At 39.5% G+C, this 23,941-nt stretch overlaps 1 protein-coding gene across 1 annotated transcript in view; it reads left to right on the top strand.

Annotated features, from left to right (window-relative positions):
- LOC128664413 (dynein axonemal heavy chain 3-like) overlaps window positions 1-23,941 on the top strand; it is a 2,586,207-nt gene that overhangs the window by 719,477 nt on the left and 1,842,789 nt on the right. The window contains exons 27-28 of the mRNA XM_053719244.1: window positions 15,640-15,792; window positions 22,478-22,619. Of these exons, the coding sequence (XP_053575219.1) occupies window positions 15,640-15,792; window positions 22,478-22,619 (295 nt within the window). The remainder of the gene's footprint in view (window positions 1-15,639; window positions 15,793-22,477; window positions 22,620-23,941) is intronic.

Genomic DNA, 23,941 nt, shown 5'->3' with positions numbered 1-23,941 from the left:
GTTAGAAAATATACAACTCAACTTGAAGTAATAGTTTAATAGTTTGGCGGTTGTTATCTAATATATAACTTATAGGTAGGTAGCTCTGCAGCTGTTAGAAAATATACAACTCAACTTGAAGTAATAGTTTAATAGTTTGGCGGTTGTTATGTAATATATAACTTGTAGGTAGCAGGTAGGTAGCTCTGCAGCTGTTAGAAAATATACAACTCAACTTGAAGTAATAGTTTAATATTTTGGCAGTTGTTATGTAATATATAACTTGTAGGTAGCAAGTAGTTAGCTCTGCAGCTGTTAGAAAATATACAACTCAACTTGAAGTAATAGTTTAATAGTTTGGCGGTTGTTATCTAATATATAACTTATAGGTAGGTAGCTCTGAAGTAATAGTTTTTTTTTTTTTTTTTTTTTTTTTTTTTTAAGTTTTCAAAGAAGCTTTATTGTGGTTTTTACAGGTTTACAATATTCGAAACAGGATCTAGATTCCCAACAGGCTTTACAGTATATACAAGAGTTAAACAATGTGATACGGTCCTAACTATACAATAAGAAGTCTATCTCTTTATTTTTATGGTTCAATACCAATGTCTTAGAGTTTTTGGCCTCAAATACAAAACAAGAAGATAAAGGGAAAAGAGAGCGTCATACCTGGAGTACCTTCCACTTTTATATTTATGGTGTATATAGTGCATATGGGGAGACCTGCATCATTACCATTGCATCATGCTCAGTTGGTAAGTACTTAAAGTGATATGTGCAATGAATGAGATCTACAAGAGTAAGAGAAGAAATAGAGAAGAGAAGAAGGAAAGGAAGGGAGAGAGAGAGAAAAAAAAAAAAAAAAAAAAAAAACCCGGGGGGGAGAGGGGGAGATAAGGGGGAAAGGGAGCGGCAGAGGTTCTTGGGGGGGGCGCCATCTAAATAGTACCCTTCCATGTTGCCATTATCAGCTCGTGTATATCGAGTTTATTTATTTTGAGGAAGTGGTATCTTTCTAGAGAAATTAGTTCCAAGACCTCCCTATTCCACTCATCTATTGTGGGGGTTATTTGAGATTTCCATCTTTTGGGTATGAGTTTCTTAGCCCCCGTGATCATTATTAGCAGAAGGGCCATTTTGGCCGGTTCCTTGATTTTGGGAAGAGAACAAAACAGTATGCTTTCAGGTGAGTTTGGTATGTGTATGTGTAGCTTATTTGAAATAGTGTTAAAAATAGTATCCCAGTAGTTTCCTAGCTTGGGACAAGACCACCATATGTGCGATAAGGATCCCTCGCCTCCACAGCCCCTCCAGCAGGAGCTACTTAAGGAGGGGAAGATTTTATGGAGCCTAGCTGGTGTAAGGTACCAGCGGCTCAGGAGTTTAAAATTTGTCTCTTGTATGTTAGCGGAGATTGATGATCGTTTTGTGCGCTCAAAGGCCTTAGTCCAGGCCTCTGCATCTAGTTCATGGGATAATTCTTTATTCCATGCTAATGTGTAAGAGGGAAGCGGTGCTTCCTTGTCATTGGTTACAAGTTTATATAATATGGAAATAAGATGTCTGGGTGGTCTTTGGAGTACGCATAGTCCCTCAAAAATTGTAGGATCTCTCCCTAGGTCTTTCCTAGATTTGTGGTGTGATATATAGTGGAGTAGTCTATTATAATTGAGCCATGAGGTGAATATTTCTGTGTGAGTCTCCGCTATTTGGGCATGAGTTTTGAGGTGGTTATTCTCCCTAAGGTAGTACATTGACCCTGTTCTGAGACTGTATGGTTGTTTGATTTGATAACCCTGTTTCCAGTACGGGAGTTCGGGGTTTTCAATAATTGGCGTGAGAGGAGAGTTTCTAGATGAGATGTGAGTACTAGTTGCTATTGTTTTATCCCATTCTGAAAGTGTTTCTGTAGTTATTAGGAATTTAGATATATTTTTTGGTCTGTGTATCATTGGGGTCCAAGCTAAAGTGCCTACATTGTTTAATTTAAATATCTGTCTATCAAGATGTATCCAAGCCTTATCTGTATTATTATGTGACCACTCAACCACTCTTTGTAAGAGTATCGCTCTCCTATATGTCATTAGGTTGGGTAATCCTAGCCCCCCTCGTTCCCTAGGTAGATACATTGTCTTTTTTGGGATTCTTGGTTTAATGTTTGCCCAAATGTATCGTTCTATAATTGATTGTAGTTGTTTTAAATATCCTTCCTGTAGTGGAATTGGTAAAGCTTGTAGAAAATAAAGAATTCTGGGGAGGATATTCATCTTAAATATTCCTATCCTCCCTAACCAGGAGATAGGTCTATTTTTCCAGCTCGATAAATCTCTAACAATTTCCTCTTTTAGGGGTATATAGTTGTGTTTAAATAAGTCTTCTATACGTGGTGTAAGATGTATCCCTAGATATTTAAGTTTGAGTTTTGCTATAGGGATCGCATATCTTTCTTGGAGGGTAACTATATGTTGCGGAGGGGTATTTATATTCATAAGTTCGGATTTGTTTAGATTGAGAAGGAAATTTGAAACCTTACCATAGGAGTCTAATTCTTTTAAGAGTTCTGGGATGGATGTTTCTGCCTTGGTTAAAGTAAAAAGTACGTCGTCTGCGTATAGAGCTTGTTTAGTCTCTAAGTCCCCTACCCTTATGCCTGTGATTTTGTCATTGAGCCTAATTTTTTGAGCCAATACCTCAATTGAGATAGCAAAGAGCAAGGGCGACAGAGGGCATCCCTGCCTCGTCCCGTTGCTAATGTAAAAAGTGTCAGAGAGTGTCCCGTTCACTCGAACCCTCGCGTTCGGAGCCGAGTAAAGGGCCATGGACATATTTAAGAAGGAGGATGGAATATCCATCTCTTCCATCGCCTTTCGCAGGAAGGGCCAGCCTACCCTGTCGAAGGCCTTTTCTGCGTCTGTTGCAAATAATACTATTGGGGTATTGGAAACCTTCGCGTAATTAATAAGTTGGATTACTTTAGTGATATTATCTCTCGCCTCTCTTCCGGGGATAAATCCTACTTGGTCCCTATCGATCAAATTCGGGAGAATTTTGTTCAATCTATTAGCTAATATTTTGGCCAAAATTTTCATATCTACGTTAATCAAGGATATGGGTCTGAAGTTGCCGGGAGAGGTAGCCTGTTTGCCTGGCTTGGCCAAAACTGTTATATGGGCCTCTAATAGCATTCTAGATAATGTGGGTTCGTCTCTAAGTTTGTTAAACATTTGTAACATGTGACCCGCTAGTACCCCACAACATTCTTTATAGTATGTGGAAGTAAGACCGTCCGGTCCAGGGCTTTTCCCAGAGGGGATATCTTTTATGGCCTGCTGTAGCTCTTCTAATGAGATTTCTGACCCTAGAGAGGCAGCAGACTGTTCATCAACTTTTGGTAGCTGTAGATTCTGAAAATAATGACTTAGGTCCTCTTCTAAAGAGGGTTTCTCTTGAGAGGTATCAACTCCCAGATTGTAGAGTTTGTTGTAATATGCCCGGAATGTTTCCGCTATCGTGACACTATCCTTAGCTATCTTTCCTTCTGTGGATCCCAATGAGTGTATGTAAGTAGTCAGTTGCTTCCTTTTCAAGTGTCTCGCTAAAATTTTCCCTGGTTTATTACCACCTTCATAGTAATATTGTTTGAGAAATAGAGCCTTTCTTTGGTAAATCTCATTCAAATGTTGTTTAAGCTGGAGTCTAGCGTCTAGGAGGTCTTTAAGAACTTGATCATTGTTGGGGTTTTGTTTGTGGGTAACTTCTAGCGTAGTTATTGTTTGTAATAGCTTAGAGTGTTTTTCCCTAGCTACTCGGTTAAGTTTGGACTTTTGTTTAATTAGTAAGCCTCTAGTCACCGTTTTGTGTGCTTCCCATTCTAGCTGTCTAGAAGAGGATGTGTTACGGTACCAACAGGATACCAAGGTTAATACCAGATGAACAATGTCCTGCATAGGGAATCAGCAATTCACAACCAAGCCAGTTTTCAGGTTTAAAACAGAATGACATTTATTAAAGGCTAGATGCCTAGTATTTATACAGGTTTGACACCCCCCCCCCCAGATGGGGGTTGAAAGACTGTTGTACATTACATGGAGGGAACAAGCCCTTTGACATGATACAATAGAATTATATTACTTAAACACTTCAACCACAAGACACTCTTGGCCCTTCTTATCACTTAGGCGTTTTCTCTCTGGAGGTGATCAAACAATAGAATGCTTAGCACTAATTAGATTATAGCTGGAGCCAGCAACTCTGTCTTTAGAAATTAGTTTCTTAGCTAAACACAATTAACTCCTTCAGTCCTGACAGAAGGGTCTGTCACATATCTCCCCCGTTGTGGAACACTCCGGCAGACCCGGCTTGACCCTTTGGCGGGTCAACCTGGGGATGACCGGACTAGGAGGTGGTAGGCATGTCAGTTTGCCAGGACAATCCATCTGTATTCCCGTTATGAGAGAGAATTCCCGTCCATACAAAGAAGGGTTCAACTTCCTCAGTGCCCAGACTAGGGCTAAACAGTCCTTCAAAATCCCATCAGCTTCTTTACGAGTTTTCTGTACCTGCTCTTTATAGGTATCCACAATCCCTTCATACTGACATAGGGTGCCCTTGAGTTGCTGCACCTCACTATGAGCCAGCGTCAGCTTCTCCTCAAGTGTCGCTAAGTTTGTCTTTAAGGTTTCATGTCCCACTCTCAAGCTGGTGTTTTCTGCAGTCTGTCGGTGCAGCTTGTCTAGCAGAGATTCACGTTCTAAACGTGCTTTTTCCTCTGCGCTCCTCTTCTCCTTCATCAGCGCATTGTAACGGGACCTCCACATATCAATAGCGGATAGAGATTTACTGAGCTCAGCGTCCTGGGGCTTAGCAGCAGGTGGGTCAGTCTCTGCTGCACGGATCTGGGCACGGGTAGTCACAGAGTTAACATCAGCGGGACCCATAGGAGCGTAGGCAGAAACAAGGGGGGCCAAGTCATTTCCAAGAAGAACATCAGCAGGTAAGTCCTTCTTGACCCCCACATTCACAGGTCTAGCGCCCACTCCCCAATCCAAATGTACCCTGGCAACAGGTAGGCTGAACACATCGCCCCTTGCTACCCTCACAGCCACAGTGTCTCCAGTGTACTGTTTCTCAGACACCAAGTTCTTTTGAAGCAAGGTCATGGTAGCACCAGTATCCCGTAGACCACTGACCTTCTTCCCATTCACTTTAACCAGTTGCCGGTTATTCCGGTGGGCAGCTTGCACAAGGTCTGCCTCATGTAGGATGCTCCAGCATTCTTGCGCCTCTACGTAGCGGGCCGCAGGCTGAGGATTACGTGGGATTCCGCCGGCAGGTCTTCTCCAGGACTGCGCTTGGTTCGCTGCGTTTAGGGGACACTCTGGTCTTTTGTGCCCTAGTTGCTTACATCCAAAGCATCGAATCGGTTGTGAGTAGCCCCGCAAATTGAACAGGGCTCTCTGAGGGTAGTTCATGGCCGGAGGCCGTGTGGTATAGCGGTGCGCCGGGGTTTGGTAACTGGCAGCTGCTGGGGTGACTGGGGGTCTGTACTCCACTCTAGCAGGGGGCTTAGTGGTAGCAGTGTCCAGTTTGCGGGCATCCGTATACTCATCTGCCAAGCGAGCCGCTTCCTGCAGGGTGGAGGGTTTACGGTCCCGAACCCACTCTCGAACTCCTGCGGGTAACTTGTCGAAGCAATGTTCCAACAGGAATAGCTGCAGCACCTCTTCCCCAGATATGGCTTGGCACCCCGCTATCCAGTGAGCTGCTGTGCGGTGCACCTTACATGCCCACTCAAGGTAGGAATCTCCAGCTAATTTAACAGTGTCTCTGAACCGCCTCCGGTATGCCTCCGGTGTAACCGCATACCTGGAGAGCAGAGCCTCTTTTACCGTATTATAATCCCTGACTTCCTCATCTGGAATGGCCCGAAAAGCCTCTCTGGCCCGGCCGGATAATTTTCCAGATAATATCGTGACCCAGTCCTCTGCGGGTACCTTGTGTAGTGCACATTGCCTCTCAAAATCCGCAAGGTACCCATCAATCTCTCCTTCTGTTTCCAGGAAGTTTTTAAAAGCTGCAAAATTTACTTTTCTCTTTTCCATCTTAGTCAGTATTGTAATAATCCCCCTCTTCCTGAGGTTACTGGCTTGTGTAGTTGCTCTTCTGGGCGATAAGGTTCATTCCGTCGCTTGCCACCAATTGTTACGGTACCAACAGGATACCAAGGTTAATACCAGATGAACAATGTCCTGCATAGGGAATCAGCAATTCACAACCAAGCCAGTTTTCAGGTTTAAAACAGAATGACATTTATTAAAGGCTAGATGCCTAGTATTTATACAGGTTTGACACCCCCCCCCCCCAGATGGGGGTTGAAAGACTGTTGTACATTACATGGAGGGAACAAGCCCTTTGACATGATACAATAGAATTATATTACTTAAACACTTCAACCACAAGACACTCTTGGCCCTTCTTATCACTTAGGCGTTTTCTCTCTGGAGGTGATCAAACAATAGAATGCTTAGCACTAATTAGATTATAGCTGGAGCCAGCAACTCTGTCTTTAGAAATTAGTTTCTTAGCTAAACACAATTAACTCCTTCAGTCCTGACAGAAGGGTCTGTCACAGGATGAAAGAGAGTTTAGGGTGAAATATTCCGAGATTTCTTTTTGTAATGATTCAAGAAAAATCGGATCTTTCAACAGCGAGTCGTCTAGCCTCCAGATTTTGGGAGAGATTGGAATGTCAGGCCAAAGTATTCTGCACGTTACCGGGGCATGATCAGACCAGGTGATAGGGCCAATATTGCAGTCACCCGTGATGGAAAGACCTAGGGGGTCCGTGTATATATGATCGATTCTAGTATAGCTATTGTGTGGGTTTGAATAAAAGGTATAATCCTTTTCTAGGGGATGCAAAGTTCTCCATATGTCATGGAGTGTGAGACTCTGCAAAATATGTTTGATTATTTTGATTTTCTTAGTAGCAACCTTGGAGGATCCTTTTGAGGAGTCCATGTGAGGCTCAAAGGAAAGATTAAAGTCTCCTGCTAAGAAGACGACACCCTGGGAGTGATCTAGAATGAGGTTGGCAACTTTTCTGAAAAAGCCAATTTGGGTCTGATTAGGGGCGTAGATGTTGATTAGGGTTATTAGGTGGCCATACAAGGAGCCCTTGATCAGTATGTGTCTACCTGCTGGATCTTTTTCTACTTGAAGTATTTGAATTGGTAGTGATCTATGAAATAGGATTCCCACTCCCGCTTTTTTATTTGGCCCGGATGCAAAGTGTGCAACTGGGTATTGTTTATTGTACCATTTAGGTTCTTTACCCTTTTGGAAGTGGGTTTCCTGCAACATTAGGATATGACTATTAAGCTTGTTGAGGTCCCTGAAAGCGATAGATCGCTTCCCTGGGTTGTTTAACCCTTTAGTGTTAATAGTGGATATTTGTAAGGAGTGGTCCTGAAATTTGCTGACTTTAGGAGTCATTTTGGATCTGACGCTCAAGCTCGGGGGGAAGGGAAGGGATGGGAAGAGAAAAAAAAAAAAAAAAAAAAAAAAAAAAAGGGGGGGATAGGGATAGATCAGAGAATGAGGAGAGGTTAGGAGAAGATTTAGAAGAAAGATACGAGTTTAAGGAAAAGAGAGAACCAAGGTTATATACTACTTAAGCTTTAGATGAATTAACAAATTTGGAAATGTCTCTATTAAACCTTGGTGAAAGGAGAAGGGAAAGTGACAACCTTGCTGTATGCAAAGTCAATATAGGGGTAGTACTTCCAAGCACAGTAAATAATAACCATAAAGAAATCACTCTCCAAGAAAGGAAGCGTCAATTGACTCTTAGCCGGCAGCGGAGGGGGACAAACGAACACAATACCAAGATAATAGGAGGCCAAACAAAAGATGAAAATGAAAAACAATCACACCTTGAAACTGTAACATTTAACTTACATAACGGATACTTGCAATATCACAATAGATCTCTGAAAATGGGGCACGGCTGAGTTAAATGTAGCCAATATTGTCGTTAGGGGTAGAAAAATGAAAATGAGTGAAGGAGGGAGAGGGAGGAAGAGGAGGGGAGTCATGGTATAAGGACATGAGGGGAAGAGAAGAGGAGATAGTAGGTGAGGGGTAGGGGAGGAGAGGTAGTGGGGAGGAAGAAAGGGAGGGGAGAAGAAGTATACTAGAGAAGTGGATAAGGTAGGGTTGCTAAAGAGATAAAGAGATCACATGCCATACATTTCTGAAATCTGTTATCACATATCATTTTTAGAATTTGCAGTAAGACATTTATAAACATTAAACAACCAAGAAAAGAAAAAATCAAACAGCGATTTTAACAAGTGACCTAGAGCCTGAGGCCTGAAGGATTTTGACCTAGTATCAGCTATAGCATGGCGTACCTCCAGTCGGTGGGCTTAGCATTTATATTTTAAGGCTAAGCGGTCGTGATTATTCAGAGAAGAGGGGGATGAGAAGGGATCAGAGGGGGGAGGGGGTATGTGGGGGGGGGGAGATGAGTTGAGCGGGTGAAGACTAGTATGGGTAGAGTGAGTGAGGGGGTAAAAGAGAGTAAAAGAATAGGAGAGAAGATAGAGAAGAAGGAAAGGATTATGAGGGGGGCTGTGGGATAAAGGAGGGTAATATCAGATTCATGAGAAAGGGTGAGAGAGATGGAAAGGGGAAAGAAGAGAGGGAGACAAGGGAGGATTAGGGATGCTATGGGGAAGGGATAACATTAGAAGATCACGAGACATATAACATAGAAAACTTTTAACATAGGCATTTCGTTTCTATAACCTGAAATATTTAGACCTTATTCTCATTATGACTTATAACATCTCAATACAATATGCTTATCTAGTATTTTAGCATCTTGATATAGTGTGTGATTAGAAGGGGGAAGAAGGGTATAGGGAAGGAAGGGGGAGAGGGAGGAGATGAGTGAAGGAGTATGAGTGAAGGATAAGGGAGGTGACAGGTTGGAGAAGGGTAATTAGGAGGTAGGAGGAGAGTGGGGAGAGAATGCATAGGAAACGGGGGGAAAGAGGGAAGGAGGGGGGTATCATAAAGGTGTATGTATCGCCTGTCAAACAATACTCCTAGCTATTATCCCAATAAATTCTAAACATTAGTGTCTAAAACATTTTAGAGAGGTTGGATATTGCAAAGTTCTAGAGGGCTGATAAATCCAGACAACCCTTTCTTCTTGGGGTAGACAAGAGGACTCAGTGTGTCCCATTGGGTACAAATGATGATAGGAGTGGAGAATAGTGGTGTATGTCCATTGTTAATGAGTTGGACTTAGAAAAAAGAGGATCACCATTATATATAGTGGCAGTATAGAGGGCAGTTCAATAAAATTACAGTCTCCTAAAATGAAGAATCATAATTACAAGTAATAATACACAGTCTGCAATTTTATCTACTCATCTGAAGATGGTTCAGCCGTAGGTGTAGAGGGTCCCGCTGTGTCTTCCCTCCTTAGGTGGGGGGGTATGTGCTCCCTGTTATCCAAAATATTCAGATCTCTATAGAACAGTTTTGGATCGGTTCCTGGTCTGTAGATAAGTGGTTTGTTATTGTGAATCACAATAATGGATACTGGGAACCCCCAGCGGTAAGGGATCTTGTGTCTCCTAAGATGTGTAGTGATGTGCGAAAGTTCCCGTCTTTTCTGGAGGGTAACTGGGGATAGGTCAGAAAAGATTTGAATTTCCTCCCCTGCGTGCGATATAGGTTGTTTGGATCTGGCGTTTTTAAGGATGTCCTCCTTGTCCTTGAAACTTAGAAATTTAACTATAATGTCTCTAGGAGGGGCCTTTAAGGGTGGTTTAGGCCTCAGAGCCCTGTGAGCCCTTTCTATTGGTATCTCCTGAGCAAAGGGATCCCCTTTTATTATCTTGAAAAGAGCTTGCAAATAGCCTTCGATTGCTGGGGGATGTACTGATTCAGAGACCCCCCTAAACCTAAGGTTGTTGCGCCTACATCTATTGTCCAAGTCTTCCATTTTGTCTGTCAAGTAAAAGATTTGTTCTGACTGGCTCTTTAAATCCTCTTCTTGTTGCTTAGCCTTTTCTGTAATGGTGTCTTGGTGCTCTTCCAGCTTCAGTACTCTGTTGTCTAGAGCGCCCAGGTCCTTTCTTAAATCCCCAAATAAAGATCTCATTTCCATCAGAACTCCCTGAATATCTTCTTTAGAAGATAACTGCTGTATGTCATTTTTTGTAAGATACGGTGTCTGTGGGGTTTCTATCTGTAGCACCTGAGCTGTGGTAGTGGTTTGTTTGTTGGCCATATTCTCGTCAGGGGAATCAGTTTTGGAGTCGACAGGTTTTAAGAATTGGCTTAAGGGGTTGGAGGGCCCAGAATGTCCTGCTTTGTTTTGTTTTTTGCAAGGCATCCCACAAGGCTTAAACCTGTATAGGGGATGTCGCTGTAAAGGATCTGGGACTCCCAACTGTTTATCTTCTTCTTGTTATGTCTTTTTATACCCCCTTTTTTTTTTTTGTTTGGAACTCCTATTTTTCTTTTTTATTTTTATTATTATATATTTTTTTTTTTTTTAAATAGAGTTTGCTTAATCTCGTATTTCTGGTAAGAGGGGATGGTGTGATGTGGTGTGGGGCGATCAAGTTGTGATCGCGGCTTCCCACGTGGTTATTAGGCCTCAAGCACTATTGTCCTCTTAGATCAGGCACCTAGGCCTTAGGTACTATGATGTTAGGGTGCTTAGGTGTATTGTGTCCCGGCTTATGCAGTTAGGTTTTGTATAGTACCTCCGGTTAGGCTCTGTGCTTAGTTAATGGCCCGTGACCCCCTCCGGTGTGAACCGCTCTTGAAGTCTCACCTCTCTGATGCGTGATCGCTGTGGGTCACAGTGGATCCCCTGAGTTGTTGTCGGCCCGCGATCGGGTCCCTTCTGGCGTCTCTGTCTATCACTCGGTTCGAGCGTGGATGCAAGCGGTGTGTGTTACAGAAGTTTAAGGCCTTTATTTTGGGGCGGCGTGATCTTCTTTACCGCGTCGTTCAGATGTATGAAGTCCTTACTCGTCCGTGTTGCTCCAAACTTTTAACTTGTGTCGGTCATCCCCCTTAACCTCTGTCCATGTTAGTTGCAGGTTTTAGGGAGAGTTGTGATGCCAAAAAAGTGGTTTTTACTGGCTTGGGAGATGGGAGCCCTTTCAGTGTGCGACCATCTCCCTGCGTGGTCAGGCTCCGCCCCTGAAGTAATAGTTTAATAGTTTGGCGGTTGTTATGTAATATATAACTTGTAGGTAGCAGGTAGGTAGCTCTGCAGCTGTTAGAAAATATACAACTCAACTTGAAGTAATAGTTTAATATTTTGGCAGTTGTTATGTAATATATAACTTGTAGGTAGCAAGTAGTTAGCTCTGCAGCTGTTAGAAAATATACAACTCAACTTGAAGTAATAGTTTAATAGTTTGGCGGTTGTTATCTAATATATAACTTATAGGTAGGTAGCTCTGCAGCTGTTAGAAAATATACATCTCAACTTGAAGTAATAGTTTAATAGTTTGGCGGTTGTTATGTAATATATAACTTGTAGGTAGCAGGTAGGTAGCTCTGCAGCTGTTAGAAAATATACAACTCAACTTGAAGTAATAGTTTAATATTTTGGCAGTTGTTATGTAATATATAACTTGTAGGTAGCAAGTAGTTAGCTCTGCAGCTGTTAGAAAATATACAACTCAACTTGAAGTAATAGTTTAATATTTTGGAGGTTTTTATCTAATATATAACTTGTAGGTAGGTAGCTCTGCAGCTGTTAGAAAATATACAACTCAACTTGAAGTAATAGTTTAATAGTTTGGCGGTTGTTATGTAATATATAACTTGTAGGTAGCAGGTAGGTAGCTCTGCAGCTGTTAGAAAATATACAACTCAACTTGAAGTAATAGTTTAATATTTTGGCGGTTGTTATGTAATATATAACTTGTAGGTAGCAGGTAGTTAGCTCTGCAGCTGTTAGAAAATATACAACTCAACTTGAAGTAATAGTTTAATATTTTGGAGGTTTTTATCTAATATATAACTTGTAGGTAGGTAGCTCTGCAGCTGTTAGAAAATATACAACTCAACTTGAAGTAAGTAATAGTTTAATAGTTTGGCGGTTGTTATCTAATATATAACTTGTAGGTAGGTAGCTCTGCTGCTCTGCAGCTATTAGAATATATCAACTAGAAGTTGAACTAAATTGTTACAGAACTCCCTAAAAGTCCAGTATACTCCTAAACTTGCTAAACTCAGGCTCAGACTGTGTCTGTTGTTTAAATTACAAGTAGAAAAATAAAAATGATTTTTTTTAAACACTAGTTCAAGTTCAAGACTCAACTCAAGTTACTCTCTATAAAAAGCAATCTTAGACTCTGACTGTATCTGTTGTTTAAATTACAAGTAGAAAAATAAAAATGTTTTTTTTTTTAACACTAGTTCAAGTTCAAGACTCAACTCAGTCTCAAGTTACTCTATATAAAAAGCAATCTCAGACTCAGACTGTATCTGTTGTTTAAATTACAAGTAGAAAAATAAAAATGTTTTTTTTTTTAACACTAGTTCAAGTTCAACAGGCCCATTTATCAAAGGGCTTGCGGACCTGATCCGACACTGCGGATCAGGTCCGCAAGACCTCGCTAAATGCGGAGAGCAATACGCTCTCCGCATTTAACATTGCACCAGCAGCTCACAAGAGCTGCTGGTGCAACGCCGCCCCCTGCTGACTCGCGGCCAATCGGCCGCCAGCAGGGAGCTGTCAATCAACCCGATCGTATTCGATCGGGTTGATGTCTGGCGATTCCTGTCCGCCTGTTCAGAGCAGGCGGACAGGGTTATGGAGCAGCGGTCTTTAGACCGCTGCTTCATAAGTTGTGTTTCTGGCGAGTCTGAAGACTCGCCAGAAACACGGCCCTTCAAGCTCCATACGGAGCTTGATAAATGGGCCTGCAAGACTCAACTCAGTCTCAAGTTACTCTATATAAAAAGCAATCTCAGACTCAGACTGTATCTGTTGTTTAAATTACAAGTAGAAAAATAAATATGTTTTTTTTTAAACACTAGTTCAAGTTTAAGACTCAACTCAAGTTACTCTATTTAAAAAGCAATCTCAGACTCAGACTGTATCTGTTGTTTAAATTAATTTACAAGTAGAAAAATAAATATGTTTTTTTTTTAACACTAATTCAAGTTCAACTTAGACTCAACTCAAGTTACTCTATCTAAAAAGCAATCTCAGACTCAGACTGTATCTGTTGTTTAAATTACAAGTTGAAAAAAAAAGTTTTTTTTTTTTTTAAACACTAGTAGTTCAAGACACAACTCACTGTTACTCTATATAAAAAACTGCAGGCCTGCAGCAAAAATCATTAAAATATCTGCCCACAAACTTACTGAACTAATATAATATATTACTAGTATAAATTAACTATCTTCAAGTTCTATATAGAATAGAATACTAGAAATTCAGAATACTACTAGACTAGTGACTGACTGTGAATCTAGTAGCAGTTCTAAACTAATTTGCTAAGCTAAGCTAGCCTGCCCTAAGCCTAATGTAATGAATAATTATAATGGCTAACTTTAAGTTCTAACTATAGTCTATCTGTCTATTAGCCTCCTGGCTATTTGCACACTGACAGCAGCAGCAAAAGCAAATATTGACTGTTGTTGATGTTGATGGCTGCCAGCAGGCAGCAAAAAATAAATCGTTTTGTTAATTTTAAACAATTTTTGCACAGTGAGACAGAGCTCTATGCAAAACACTCCTCTCAGCTCAACGGCTATCTCCACAAAGATTTTCGCGCCGTTGAGCCGGGAGGAGCCTCGTGGGGGCCATCACGTGTGAGCCAGAGCCTATCACAGAGAGTCAAAGTCCGGATCAATAGGCTGGGGGAGGAGACAGAGCACAGGCTGAAACGACCGCACAGTTCAGCCTGTGCGATTATGCCTCTATAGGCATGACGGCTGGGGAGGAGCTACGCCTGCACAGTGAATACATTGCGATCACTGTGCAGGCATATAGAGCTCCTTACCGCACGTGCGAGTGGGGGGTGGGGACTGGAGCCTCAGCCTGCCGTTACTGTCTGTCAATCAGCATCAGTCAGCCTCAGGGCTCAGGCAGTGCGACGAGCGCCGTGGTGTGGTGTGTGGTGTGACGTCACGGACGTCAGCACACACTGAGTAGTCCACCCGGTCCTAGCTCCTGCCTCCTGCCTGAGCCTGATGATAATAAAAGTTGTGTCTGTTCTGTTTACTGAACTGACTCTGAGTGGGTCTGAGTGATGATTTAGATAGGGTAGGGCAGGCTATACTATAGCTAAGTGCCAGTAAAGCAGCAGCAGTAATAAATATAATATTAAATAATATAAATAAAAAATAAAATTAAAATTTTTCATAATTTTTTTTTTCTCATTTTTTTTTTCCCTGCTCATTTCCCCCCCCCCTCCTCTGCCCCCTGGGGGTTCACGTGCGACAGTGCACATATGGAGGAGCCTCCACTGTGTATATATATATATACATATATATATATATATATATATAAACAGGATATTGATGGTACCCAGTATTACAGCAAATGCCATAGAATACTGTTACAAAGAGCACATTCCATAGGGTATGTGCCTAAATGTTTAAAAAACATCTAAATTCTCCCTTTGTTAGAATTGTTTTTAACTCTAAGGACACACCTTTTAAAAAGCCTATTGATTATGCTTACTCAAACTCATTTTCTATGGGTAATTAAATAAGAATAGATATATTACTGATCAAGCAATTATTTGCAGACTGTTCAGAATCCTACAGGGTGCGCACCTACCTTATTTTAGGACTGTGTCTTAATATATGGAAAAATAGCACATTTCATTAATATATAGTACATTATAACAAATTGTATTAGTAAAAGTAAAACATTTTATAGAGAATGCAATGTAGTGTATATTGCTTTTATAAATATATGATAAACAATATTATGTAATATATCGAATTTCCACCTGAAATTAAATACATATGTGCTAATGTTGGATTAAAATAACGGCGTGTATTCATTTTTCAGTTTCTGTTTATACGTGAAATATTATAATTGTACAAAATGTCAAAATGTATTTGACTCATACATAAATATTATTTTTCTTTCTTTGCAGATTGTTTTAGTTAAATTGTCCAATTCCAAATAGAAAATATTCATTTTAATTTAATTCTTTAAAGGTACCTGCATTTCAAAAATTTTCTTTCACGATTCTGATAGAGAATATCATTTTAAACAGCATTCCAATTTACTTTTATTATTTAATTTGCTTCATTCTTCAGATATCCTTTGTTGAAGAAATAGCAATGCACATGGGTGAGCCAATCACACAAGGCATCTATGTGCAGCCACCATTCAGCAGCTACTGAGCCAATTTATGCTTTAAAACAAAGGATATCAAGAGAATGAATCAAATTAGAAAATAGAAGTAAATTGGAAAGTTGTTTAAAATTGCAAGGTCTTTCTAAATCCTGAAAGAAAAAAATGGGGGTTTGTGTCCCTTTAATATTTGAATTACAGTGAAAATACCAACAGTGTGGATATAAGTGATTACTGTTTGTAGGAATGTTTCAAAGTTGATTAATGTATTTTTATAATTTTACTTCTAGGTGGAGAAGGCTATGAAGACATCTCTTCATGAAGTCATGATTCAGTCCATCGTTGCTTATGGAGAAAGTCCAAGGAAACAGTGGGCCCTACAATGGCCAGGCCAGGTTGTCTTGGCTTCCAGCATAGTGCAATGGACAATGGAGACTTCAAAGGTAGAGTGATAAAAACAAAATCCAATATATCATTAAGTAAATTAAATTGGCACTAGCATCTTTTATTTTATTGAGAGATGGGATGTATATCCTGCGCAAAAAACAGATTAGGGAAAAGGGATAGGGAATACCTCTAGCTCTCCTCAGCGGGTACCCTAGTGGACCCAATGTGAAGATAAATCGATAGGAAGTGGAGGTGAGCGCCAGATAGGCTGAGGATGGGGAAGGGGGTTTAAAAAATAGTATCCGCAATGTAGGTGGCAATTTATAAGTGAAGAGATGTTTAAAATAGTGTTTAAAAATTATGTTTAAAATTATGAAATTTATTCCACACAATTGTTAAAAATATTCAAAGATGTCAGTGAACTTCTCATAAGACATATACAATGTTAAAAAATCATGGATCCATGTTACAATAACAAGAAAATAAAAAATAATACAAATAAACAAATACACTTGGAGAACGGATGATAAAGGAATAACCTAATGTGCCGAGTGTCCTATTGTAGAGGGTGCACTTTGGTTTAGTCCGAATTGCAGCAAATGCTCTTAGGTTGTATATGGTTGGTCTTTATCCAAAATTAAGTGGCAAAAGTTAGTGTCTTAGTCAGTGTCCAATTGAAAAAAATATATCCAGTGCTTGAAAAAATGTGAAAAAATGTGATCACTTGGTGTAATAAAAATGATGGAAAAAATATATAATAAAAAATAAAATAAAAAAATAGTGACCTTGCAAAAAATAATTTAAAAAGTGGAAATCCTCCAAAAGTGTGTAGAAAAATAAGTATTATCAAAAAACATTTCAAATGCTGAGTGTCTGTAAATCCAAAGTGTCCAATGTGATGTGGTGATTTCTGTGCAATGGAGAAGTGACTCAGTGTTGATGCGATACAAACAAATTAAGTTGTGAAAAAACTCAAATCAGTTGACGCGTTTCGGCCATGTACTCCTGGCCTTTATCAAGACTTGATTCCATTGCACAGAAATCACCACATCACATTGGACACTTTGGATTTACAGACACTCAGCATTTGAAATGTTTTTTTGATAATACTTATTTTTCTACACACTTTTGGAGGATTTCCACTTTTTAAATTATTTTTTGCAAGGTCACTATGTTTTTATTTTATTTTTTATTATATATTTTTTCCATCATTTTTATTACACCAAGTGATCACATTTTTTCACATTTTTTCAAGCACTGGATATATTTTTTTTCAATTGGACACTGACTAAGACATTAACTTTTGCCACTTAATTTTGGATAAAGACCAACCATATACAACCTAAGAGCATTTACTGCAATTCGGACTAAACCAAAGTGCACCCTCTACAATAGAACACCCGGCACATTAGGTTATTCCTTTATCATCCATTCTCCAAGTGTATTTGTTTATTTGTATTATTTTTTATTTTCTTGTTATTGTAACACGGATCCATGATTTTTTAACATTGTATATGTCTTATGAGAAGTTCACTGACATCTTTGAATATTTTTAACAATTGTGTGGAATAAATTTTGTAATTTTAAACATCATTTTTAAACACTATTTTAAACATTTCTTCACCTACATTGCGGATACTATTTTTTAAACCCCCTTCCCCATCCTCAGCCTATCTTTTATTTTATTGTTGTATTTGGCATAAAATAATCTGTAACCTATAAAATTACGCTTGTAGAATTTTCTATTACTTTTTTTTTGGTAAAGGATGTGGAAAAATAATGGATTTTCTTCTCACTTTTTTTCCTATTTTTCTATTTTGTATTATTATGTGACAACCATATTACTTGTACATTTATAAGAATGCTGTAATAAATTGCATTATTTTTGATCGGAACAGTCAATAGAATGCAAGCTCAATCTGATTGGCTGATTGGATCAGCCAATCGGATTGAACTTGAATCTGATTGGCTGATCAGCCAATCAGATTTTTCCTACCTTAATTCCGATTGGCTGATAGAATCCTATCAGTCAATCGGAATTCGAGGGACGCCATCTTGGATGACGTCATTTAAAGGAACCTTCATTTGGCGAGTAGGCGTCATGGAAGAAGGATGGATCCGCGTCGGCTGGAAGAAGATGGCTCCGCTCCGGATGGATGAAGATAGAAGATGCCGCTTGGATGAAGATGTCTACCGGTCCGGATGTCCTCTTCTGCCCGGATAGAATGAAGACTTCTGCCGCTCCGGATGCCCTCTTTTGGTCCATCGGTGCCCGGCTGGGTGAACACGGCTCAAGGTAGGGAGATCTTCAGGGGGGTAGTGTTAGGTTTATTTAAGGGGGGTTTGGGTTAGAGTAGGGGTATGTGGGTGGTGGGTTGTAATGTTGGGGGGTGGTATTGCGTTTTTTTACAGGCAAAAGAGCTGATTTCTTTGGGGCATGCCCCGCAAAAAGCCCTTTTAAGGGCTGGTAAGGTAATAGAGCTGTTAACTTTTTTAATTTAGATTAGGGTAGGGACATTTTTTTATTTTGGGGGGCTTTGTTATTTTATTAGGGGGCTTAGAGTACGTGTAATTAGCTTAACATTCTTGTAATCTTTTTTTATTTTTTGTAATATAGTGTTTGTTTGTTTTTTGTAATTTAGTTTAGTTTATTTAATTGTAGGTAATTGTAGTTAATTGATTTAATTTATTTATTGATGGTGTAGTGTTAGGTTTAATTGTAACTTAGGTTAGGATTTATTTTACAGGTAATTTTGTAATTATTTTAACCCCTTAATGACAACTGACGTACCAGGTACGTCATGCATTAACAACCAGTTAATGACAATAGACGTACCTGGTACGTCAGTTGTCTAAGAGAGTGCTGGAAGCGATCGCAATCGCTTCCAGCAGCTCTCAGGGTATTGCAGTGATGCCTCCATATGGAGGCATCCTGCAATACCTTTTCAGAAGACTCCGATGCAGAGAGAGCCACTCTGTGGCCCTCTCTGCACCGGTAGCGATGGTGCCGGTTCGTTGGTGGGTGGGAGCATAACAGGGAGGCGGGTGGGCAGCCCATCGCTACCCGGCATCCGGTTCCTGTAAGTGCAATGTGCACGCCGGGAGCGTGCGGGGGCGCGCGTGCGCGATTAGCTGACCACTGACACCAATGAGGAGGGAAGAGGGGGGGAAAAAAGAATTAAAAAAAATAAATATAAAAGGATCTGGGAGGGGGTTGGGGTATTGTGGGGGGCTGCTACACTACAGAAAACATTAAAAATTGCAAAAAAGATAAAAAAAAACACTTGTTTTTGGGGCAAATTGGGTACTGGCAGACAGCTGCCAGTACCCAAGATGGCGGCAATTAGGTAGGGGAGAGGGTTAGAGAGCTGGGGGGGGGATCATGGAGGTTGGGGCTAAGGCAGGGGTCCATCACAGCTAAAACATTTTATTTTTTTTTATTAAAAAAAAGAAAAACTCCTTTTATTTAGTACTGGCAGACTTTCTGCCAGTACTTAAGATGGCGGGGACAATTGTGGGGTGGGGGAGGGAAGAGAACTGTTTGGGAGGGATCAGGGGGTGGGATGTGTCAGGTGGGAGGCTGATCTCTACCCTAAAGCTAAAATTAACCCTGCAAGCTCCCTACAACCTACCTAATTAACCCCTTCACTGCTGGGCATAATTTACGTGTGGTGCGCAGCAGCATTTAGTGGCCTTCTAATTACCAAAAAGCAATGCCAAAGCCATATAAGTCTGCTATTTCTGAACAAAGGGGATCCCAAAGAAGCATTTACAACCATTTGTGCCTTAATTGCAGAAGCTGTTTGTAAATAATTTCAGTGGGAAACCTAAAGTTTGTGACAAAATTTGGGAAAAAGTGAACTTTTTTTTTTATTTGATGACATTTGGCGGTGAAATGGTGGCATGAAATATACCAAAATGGGCCTAGATCAATACTTTGGGTTGTCTTCTAAAAAAAAATATATACATGTCAAGGGATATTCAGGTATTCCTGACAGATATCAGGGTTCCAATGTAACTAGCGCTAATTTTGAAAAAAAGTTGTTTGGAAATAGCAAAGTGCTACTTGTATTTATGGCCCTATAACTTGCAAAAAAAGTAAAGAACATGTAAACATTGGGTATTTCTAAACTCAGGACAAAATTTAGAAACTATTTAGCATAGGTGTTTTTTGGTGATTGTAGATGTGTAACAGATTTTGGGGGTCAAAGTTAGAAAAAGTGTGTTTTTTTCAATTTTTTCCTCATATTTTATATTTTTTTTATAGGAAATTATAAGATATGATGAAAATAAGGGTATCCTTAGAAAGTCCATTTAATGGCGAGAAAAACGGTATATAATATGTGTGGGTACAGTAAATGAGTAAGAGGGAAATTACAGCTAAACACAAACACCGCAGAAATGTAAAAATAGCCATTGTCATTAAGGGTAAGAAAATTGAAAAATGGTCCGGTCATTAAGGGGTTAACTAGGTAGCTATTAAATAGTAAATAACTATTTAATAGCTATTGTACCTAGTTTAAATAAATACAAAGTTGCCTGTAAAATAAATATAAATCCTAAAATAGCTACAATATAATTATTCATTATATTGTAGCTATATTAGGGTTTATTTTACAGGTAAGTATTTAGCTTTAAAAAGGAAGACTTTAGTTAATAATATTTAATTAATTTCGTTAGATTAAAATTGATTTTAACTTAGGGGGGTGTTAGGGTTAGGGTTAGACTTAGCTTTAGGGGTTAATACATTTATTAGAGTAGCGGCGAGGTCCGGTTGGCAGATTAGGGGTTAATACTTGAAGTTAGGTGGCGGCGATGTTAGGGAGGGCAGATTAGGGGTTAATACTATTTATTATAGGGTTTGCGAGGCGGGAGAGTGGCGGTTTAGGGGTTAATACATTTATTATAGTAGCGCCGAGGTCCGGTCGGCAGATTAGGGGTTAATAGGTGTAGGTAAGGTAGCGGCGACGTGGGGGGGCAGATTAGGTGTTAATAAATATAATATAGGGGTCGGTGGTGTTAGGGGCAGCAGATTAGGGGTTCATAGGGATAATTTAGGTTTTGGCGGTGTCCGGAGCGGCAGATTAGGGGTTAATAATATAATGCAGGTGTCAGCGATAGCGGAGGCGGCAGATAAGGGGTTAATAAGTGTAAGGTTAGGGGTGTTTAGACTCGGGGTTCATGGTAGGGTGTTAGGTGCAGACTTAGAAACTGTTTCCCCATAGGAAACAATGGGGCTGCGTTAGGAGCTGAACGCTGCTTTTTTGCAGGTGTTAGGTTTTTTTTCAGCCCAAACTGCCCCATTGTTTCCTATGGGGGAATCGTGCACAAGCACGTTTTTCCAGCTAGCCGCTACCGTAAGCAATGCTGGTATTGAGAGTTGAAGTGGCGGTAAATATGCCTGTACGCTCCCTTTTTGGAGCCTAACGCAGCCCTTCAGAGAACTCTAAATACCAGCGTTGTTTAGAAGCAGCGCTAGAAAAAAAACACGCGTAGCTAACGCACCCCTTTGGCCGCAAAACTCTAAATCTAGGTGTATATTTCTATACAGGAAACATTACTAAAGCTACATTCTGGACATGGTGACATTGCATGTTGAATCAGGACAACATTCCGACATGAACAATGAAAAAACCCATCCTATATAAAGTGACATAAATTGTAATAAATCTTGTATTTGTATTCTGCTGACATATGTTTACATAAAATATTAAAAGTATTAAAATATTTAAAGGGACACTCAAGTCAAAATTAAACTTTTATGATTTAGATAAAACATGCAATTTTAGACAACTTTCCAATTTTACTTTAACATTAACATTAACAAAATGTGCATAGTCTTTTTATATTTACACTTTCTGAGTCAACAGTTCCTACTGAGCATGTGCAAGAATTCACAGAATATACATATATGCATTTGTGAAAGGCTGGTAGCTGTCACATGATAGAGGGGAAGTTGAAATAGACATAACCGACATTTGTCAGAAAAAAAATTCTACTGCTCATTTGAAGTTCATACTAAGGCCTCTAGTTATCAATGTCTGTCGGACCTGATCCGACAGTGCGGATCAGGTCCGACAGACATCGCTAAATACCGCGAGCAATACGCTTGCCGTATTCAGCATTGCACCAGCAGCTCACAAGAGCTGCTGGTGCAACGCCGTCCCCTGCAGACTCGCGGCCAATCCTGCCACCAGCAGGGGGTGTCAATCAACCCGATCGTGTTGATTTCCGGCGATGTCTGTCCACCTGCTCAGAGCAGGCGGACAGGGTTATGGAGCAGCGGTCTTTGTGACCGCTGCTTCATAACTGCTGTTTCTGGCGAGTCTGAAGGCTCGCCAGAAACACGGGGCATCAAGCTCCATTCGGAGCTTGATACATATGCCCCAAAGTGCTATTGAATTGTCTTTTTATCATGCATTTGTAGGTTATGCAAATAAACTGTATTTACTGGTCCTTTAAAAGTATGTGATTGAGATAGTTTATTTCAAATCAGATAAGTGAATTAAAATCTATCTATCTAGTAAAACAGTTACCAAGTTTCTTATGAAAACTAAAAACTGTGGTACTCTAAAGTAATATATTCTGTTAGCATACACAAGTGTCCTTTGTGATTTATGAAGCACATTTTATTCATAAGCTTTTTCAAAGGTAGAAAAGAAAGAATCAAATTAAATGTGTTCAAATATATGACACAATACTTACAATATATGGCTTTCCTGCTGTTTTCTTCTTGCTCAGGCTATTCTGCAAAAAGGGGGATTGCAAACCTATCTGAAACAATGTAGTGAGCAAATTGAAGAAATAGTCAATTTAGTGAGAGGAAAACTGACAAAAATGGAACGGATTACCCTTGGAGCACTTATCACCATTGATGTTCACGGTATGTGGAAAATGTTCTACTTAACTGTAGGTAGACTGTATTGATTATAGTTATAAAAAAAAATGTTAAAAGCAACAAAAATACTACATTAAAGGGACAGTCTAGTCAAAAATAAACTTTCATGATTCAGATAGGGCATTCAATTTGAAACAACTTTTCAATTTACTTTTATCATCAAATGTGCTTTGTTCTCTTGGTAATTTTTGTTAAAGGTTAAACCTAGGTAGGCTCATATGCTAACTTCTCAGCCCTTGAAGGTTGCCTCTTATCTCAGTGCATTTTGACAGTTTTTCACAGCTAAACAGAGCTAATTCTTGTGTGCATATAGATAACATTGTGCTCACGCCTGTGGAGTTATTTATGAATCAGCACTGACTGGCTAAAAAGCAAGTATATCAAAATAACTGAAATAAGTGGGAAGTTTGCAGAGGACTAAATAAAAAATAATCGCTGAGGTAAACAGTATATTAATATAACTGGGTTGGTTATGCAAAACTAGGGAATGGTTAATAAAGGGGTTATTTATCTTTTTAAACAATAACAATTCTGGAGTAGACTGTTTCTTTAAGACTACATCTGTGTAAAGAGAATTAAATATGTTTATATGTATAATGTAGCATACATATAAGAGAGAAAGAAAGAAAAATAAAGAAAGAACAAACTTTATTCATAACAAATTAAATCAAGATGAGATGTTTTGGAACATAGGAAGATTGAAGCAAGAAATCTGGAATTTTGATATAAATGTAAAATAAAATACTATCTAAGGGCTAACAGGTCATGTACTCAAGTTCAAAGTCATCACAGTAGAATTAGATGAGGGTAAGTTGTTTGGGAAAATTTTAAATCAGGTCATCCAGAAAGTTATAACTAACTACAAACAACTAAGATAAAACTACTAATTTCCTTCTTAGGCAAATGTTTACTGTGTAAAGTAAAAGAGATCAGATGTGTTTTTTGGCTTTTGATCTTATAAAAATAAATAGAAAAACATTCTGCTGCCCAGTAAGTTTAATATTAGTGATTAAATATTAAATAATGCAAACCAGACATTTTTACTGTTTTTACTTCAAATTTTAAATGGTTATGTTTGGCGACACATCTCATTAAGATATTGGGGTATATTTATTATAGTGCGAGCGGACATGATACAATGTAGCATATCATGTCCGCTGCACATCAATAAATGCCGACAGCATACGCTGTCGGCATTTATCATTGCACTATTGTGAACTGCTGGTGCAATGCCGCTCCCAGCAGATTCACGACCAATCGGTCGCTAGCAGGGAGTGTCAATCAACCCGATCTTATTAGATCGGGTT

The sequence above is a fragment of the Bombina bombina genome, chromosome 6, assembly GCF_027579735.1.
Source record: "Bombina bombina isolate aBomBom1 chromosome 6, aBomBom1.pri, whole genome shotgun sequence".
Taxonomy (NCBI): domain Eukaryota; kingdom Metazoa; phylum Chordata; class Amphibia; order Anura; family Bombinatoridae; genus Bombina; species Bombina bombina.
Note: the sequence above shows the minus strand (reverse complement) of the source record. Positions and strands in the feature narration are given on the sequence as shown.